This window comes from Apis dorsata, unplaced genomic scaffold (genome assembly GCF_000469605.1).
Source record: "Apis dorsata unplaced genomic scaffold, Apis dorsata 1.3 scaffold_538, whole genome shotgun sequence".
Lineage (NCBI taxonomy): Eukaryota > Metazoa > Arthropoda > Insecta > Hymenoptera > Apidae > Apis > Apis dorsata.
The window spans coordinates 161558-167164 of NW_006263759.1; the positions used below are offsets into that span (position 1 = coordinate 161558).

The 5607-nt window shown below is 48.0% G+C and overlaps 1 protein-coding gene across 23 annotated transcripts in view; it reads left to right on the forward strand.

Moving 5' to 3' along the window:
- The window catches only part of LOC102679918 (protein daughterless), an 88586-nt gene that overhangs the window by 71372 nt on the left and 11607 nt on the right, over window positions 1-5607 (forward strand). For 2 of the 23 annotated variants that reach the window (XM_031512967.1, XM_031512979.1), the window contains exon 1: window positions 5322-5474. The exons of the other annotated variants lie outside the window; for them this stretch is intronic. Coding sequence is in view for 1 of the 2 variants with exons in the window: in XM_031512979.1 (XP_031368839.1) it covers window positions 5436-5474 (39 nt within the window). In the remaining variant the exon portion in view is untranslated. Of the gene's footprint in view, window positions 1-5321; window positions 5475-5607 lie in introns of those variants that run through there. 23 annotated transcript variants of the gene reach the window in all.

The following is a 5607-nucleotide window of genomic DNA, read 5'->3' on the forward strand; positions in this document are numbered from 1 at the left end:
GAGGAGGCTATTCGCTTCGTCCATCCTTTCGAGGAGGAAGGGAGAGACACTGTGACTTTACATGGGTTTGAATCGCATTCTGATCGAGTGAATCGATCGAGAGAGAAGGAAAAGAGATATACTCGAATGATACTTCATATATATATATATATATATATTTTCTTTTATTATTGGACAGTTTAACTTTGTCGGCGAGATTTTCGCGGGAAAATTGATTCGGGCGGAAGACCGAATTGCGCGGTGAACAAGTATTTTCGTGCCAAGCGAGGACTGATTTAGCATCCGAACGAAACTTGGGCCAGGCTTGGGCTAGCTGTGAGTTAAGCTCATTGTAACCTAGATCCATCGTCGGGTATCGGCGATAGCGTACGAATTCCGCCGCGCAGCGGCCTGTCCATTTCATTCCTAACCTAGACGCAACCAGAGAATCCATATCTCGTGCAATTTCGACGATGGCCACGCACCAGATGTAACACACCTTCGTACGATCTGGTAGCAGGGGACAATCGGATTCGGTGCCAGTGCTGTGTGTAACCTCGTAACTCGTAACTCCGTAACGCCCTGGAGACACCATCCAGACACTGTATAACCTGGGTTTAAGTATAATCTACCGGTTCTAAGCGATCGTGTAGCGCGCGATACCTGTGTGTAACTTGGGCTCGAGATAAAGCGGCGGTTGTTGGAAACAAAAATCCATCCTCCCCTTTCCCCCTCCGAATGGAATTCGTGAACGAAGATTCGTGGAACCGAATTTGCAACCGTGTCCGTGTTTGGAAACAATTCTCTCTTTCTATCTCTATATCTCTCTCTATTCTATTCCATTCTATTCCATTCTTCCAAGGGCGAGTCGAAGAGCGAGGGATATTATTTTATTAATCGAGCTGCCCTCGGCTTAAAAACCGATCCACGTAGCCCGTATCAACCGACTAATTGTTGATTATGCGGCCGTTTGTCTTGGCTCTAACTATATACGCGAGGACGACGATACGCGTAATAAATAATGTAGAGACGCGCGGTGGATCGTCTCTCCCTCAGCCCTCTTTTCACGTGCTGCGCTGCTAGCCGAGGCACCCATTCGGAATTACATATGCACACCTGCGCGCTGTGTGTTGGAACGTTGTAAACCGCGCGTACACCTTACCCGCCNGCTTGTATTGGTACCGTTGCCACCGGATCCTCCATCCCGTGTAAACGGCCTTAAGCCTCTTACGTCAGCCGTTTCCACGAGTGGGTACGCCTGATAATTACCAATTAGTGGGTGCCAATTAAAACGGGAAGGATTTCGATCCTTCTCTATCTGCCAAGATTACTTACTCGTCGCGATCAATTTTCTCCTCTTCCTATCTCTCTCTCTCTCTCTTTGTTCTCCCCTTTTCTCTCGCGTTTACCGTACGTATCTTTGTCGACGGCTTCTTTGTTCAAGGAGGGAAATTTTGAAAGTTTGAAACCGAGGTTTTTAATCGAGTCGAAGGAGGGAGAGGGAAGGAAGGATTTTTCTCTCGCGAGAAAAAAGTGTTTCTTCTTCTTCTTCTTCTTCTTCTTCTTCTTCTTCTTGTGGCGAGTCGAAGAGACACCCGATATTCGTAAGACGTAAAACAAGAGCGATTTGTAAAGTTTTTCTTTCAGCGTCAGCACAACAACCTATCGGATGTCGGATAGAATAACGTCCACTAATGAAATCTCAAATATTAGATGGCATTGTATCGCGTGTTTTGCAAAACCTGACCCCCTCCCTCCCTTCCCCCCCCCACCACGCTTCTCACCACCACCGCTTAGCCTCTTTCTACGATACGATAAAAGCGATTCCGCGAAATCAGAGCCGCGGAACGCGCGCCAGATACCGAATAGCTTTCGTTTCGTTTCGTTGAGTGTAAAGTTCGATATGCTCGGTCGCCAATCCCATCCATCCCCCCCTTTTCTTTTCATCGTCATCTCGTGTCGTTAATTCTCCCTTCGAAATTATGCAAAAAAAGAAAAGAAAAGAAAGAGAAGAAAAAAAGTTGACGGAACACGTGGTTGACGAAGAAGAAAGAGAGAGAGAGAGAGAGAGAGAGACAGAGGGAGAAGACAGGTTGTCTCAATTTCTATCGGTCGCGGATGTTCGAAATGGCAGAACCGGAAGTCGTCCTGTGTCAGAACATGCCTATTCCATCTACGGGTATTTCCTTTATGGCCGGCCGTTCCCTTCCCGCCATGGGAACCCATCGGGACCTTGTTCTACACGAGTCGAAGAAAACGTAAATTCCGAAAAAGAAAATACGAGAATTACCCGACGAAACGTTCCCATCCTTCCCACATTCTTTTGTCGCGTAAAATTTTTATTCTCTCTCCCTCCCCTTCACTACATACAACTACCTCGTACGTAGAACATCTTTATCCGCTTTTCGCGCTTCCGTTTCCGAAAGAGGGGGGAGGGGAGGGGATTTTCCTCGTTCCTTTTTATGGACGATGATACGTGTCGTCCGCGATTCGTATCAACAGTACGTTTCGTAGAGGGGAATGCGCGTTTAAGGAGAAGCCTCGTTAGAAATTATCCGACACAGTTTTATGACACGTCGGTCGTCAGTGTTAAACACCGTTCAACACCTCCTTTTTTTTTACAAATCGCATTAATCTCGAAGAGTCAATATGAAGGGATGAAAGAAAATTGACGGATAAATAATTCCACGGACGCATTCCAGGTGCTTTTCCGTTGAAATTTAATTAAACCGATAAACAGATAGCGTTATCGCGCTTATCGTGCATCGTGAATCGCGATTAAAGGAAAGGCAGTTTAATGGAGACGAAACTTTCCAACTTTCTCTCGGACGGTCTTTTTAAAAAAATCGGAAGGGAGGATAAAGGAAATTGGCGGCGTTTCGTGCCGTATTCCCGGATCTTGGATCGCGGGAATAGTTTTATCGGTAGCAGCGATCGCATGCAGGTAGAGAGCGCGCTGGGGTAAATAAAGGAATAAATTCTCACGAGGGAAGGCGAGGAAGGGGACACCTGGTTTCGGCCCCTCCCCATTCTAAGGAACACTCGTGTGTCTCGGCGATTAATAAGGGTGTAATCGACGAGTTGCTGGTTACACGACTCAGCTCGTCTTCTTCTTTCCGCTTTTAAACTCATTTCCGCCCACGTGTAACGGGGAAGAAGAAGGAGAAGGAGAATCGAAGCTCGATCGATCCAACCGTCGTTTCGAAATTTCTCGAAAAACTTTATTTGCTTAACTAACGGCCGGTTTCGGCGAAAAATGCAACCCGGATCTTCCCGGATCCTTCCTTTAAATTAAAATCGATGACGTAACGATAGACAGATAGATCCGGGATAGAGGAGGGAAATTATTCATCGAGGCGACGAAACAGCCGTTGCGAGAACGTGAGACGGGCATCACGTGGTCAATTTTCCTCGAAGACGCGGTGTCGACGCGCGTAACACCCTTCTTTGTCAACCACGTTTGGCCACGAGCTAATTTCCCTGACGGAGACGTTTCCATCCGTCCTTTCCCCCTCCTCTTCTTTTCCATTCCGGCCGCAACCTCGGGAGAACAAGAGAACTAAATCAATGTAGGACATTTATATTGGCTGGTGGAAATCGCTGACTCTCGCGCCACCGTGGACATATTAAGATTTCTGATCCGGCTTCCCGGACATTTTTATTATTGCGTATCCACCGTCCTATCGGCTCAGAAATAAAACGTGAATTATTGGCCACGCGGTGTCTTCTCTTTCGCTACGATCTCGATTTCGAGCGAATCCTTCCTCGATCGTCGCCTCCTTGATCCCTTCGGGATGGACGAGAAGAGATATTATGAGAGATTATGAGAGATTTTATTTTTTTTTCCTTTTTTTTTTTTTTTTTTTTTTTTACGATTATTATAATAAATCCCGGCACGCAGAATTGGAAAACAAAGTTGCGAATGTCGGATGCAACGCGCCTATGCACGAGGAAGCCACCGATGTCAAAGCAATTCATTTAAATTAATAGGTCCAGAGGCCGAGAGCGTTTATCGCGCGATTAGCAGCGGTCTTTTTTTCTTTTTCTCTTTATCTCTCTCTCTCTCTCTCTCTCTCTCTCCATCCATGCCCCCACCCTAGGTGGGTGTTCGTATTTGTACGCCCGTTATCGACTGCTGCCACCGATAAACCCGATGCTTTTATCGCGTACAATTATATGCCCCCGTTCCTCCCCCGCGAGATATACGGATGCGGTTCTGAACGCTCTCGAAGATCTTTTGTTCTTAGAACTTGGATTCCGCGTCGTAATTTTTCGATCTTTTCCTCCTCCTCCTGACGTTTCGTTTTTATCGAATAACGAGAATAAGAAGTAGAAAAAAAGATTTATATATATATCGAAATATCCTCGTTCGAAAAAACTTAGTATTCGAATTGTTATTAACCGATACGTTACAATTACGAGTGAAATTCGCGTTGCCGCGAAACGAGGGAAAGAATCGTCGATATCGAGAGGATGGATCTAGACGATGCGTCTCGGTACGTTGGCGGAGTTGGTCGTGTCCCGCTATTGGCTCGTAACCACCCCCCACTACCACCCCGCCTCGGTCAATCGGCGTGGTGACGGTTGGCCGAAGCTTGTCTCGCAGTCTCGTGTCGTCCTTCGCGTGGTCGGTATCGAATTCCTTCCTTCTTCTCTTCCTTTTCCTCCTCCTTTTTCTTCTTCTTCTCCTCCCCCTTGCCTCGTCCCCGGTTCACCTCGCCTTCTTATCGCTCGTTTACGCTTCCATTAACTCCGTGCAAAGTACACGGGAACGTTGGATTCGTTGTGATCGAACGATTGGTGGTAGTGTTGCGGGGAAAGCGCGCGGCCTTTCCATTCTTCTTTCTCTCCTCTCTTTCTTTTCCTCGCCTCCCTCCGGCAGAGGAGGGAGGAGGGAGGAGAGTTGGTGGATTTTCGCGAGGGGAGATGGTCCGAGTTGTCGAGGGGGTAGGGTGGGGAGAGAGTGGAAGTTGGCAGGATTCTTTCACGGTCCCGGCGAGCCGTTAAATTTGGCCTAAACGGCCATAGTACCCGCGTTAGAGGGAAAACTTGGCTCTGTCCCTCTCGTCGTTCCCTCCTGCGCTTACCATCCTCCTCCTGCTGGTGCTGGTGCTGCTGCTGCGGCAGGTGGAGGTGGGGGGCTCGAAGGGAGAGGAGAAGCAGGGACAAAAGTTTTGGGAGCGAGGCGGAGGGGCGAGAGGAGTGGTGGAGGTGGAAGAGGAGGAGGGGGAGGAGAATAAGGGAAGCGGTGCGGAATATTTTAACATATATCACGGCGAAATTGGGACGAGGGTATGCCGCCGCGAATCTCTCCTTCCGCGCCACTTTCCACCGCCACCGTGTTCTTCAACCCCTCGGCTGGCAAATCGCCGGTTACGTTGTCCCACCGCGCGATCTGACTCGCCGTTCTCCACACTTTCTCTCTCCCCTTTCTCCTCGTCCTCATCCCCCGCGACATGTTTATCCGTCCTGCTGACTACGCCTGTTACACAATGGTAAGGAAAAATGGGCGAAAGGAAATGGCGAATCTTTTTTTTTCCTTTTTTTTTATCTTCTCTTCTTTCCCGCTTTCTTTTCCGTTTTTATTCTTCTCCTCTTTCTCTCTCTCTCTCTCTCTCTCTCTCTCTC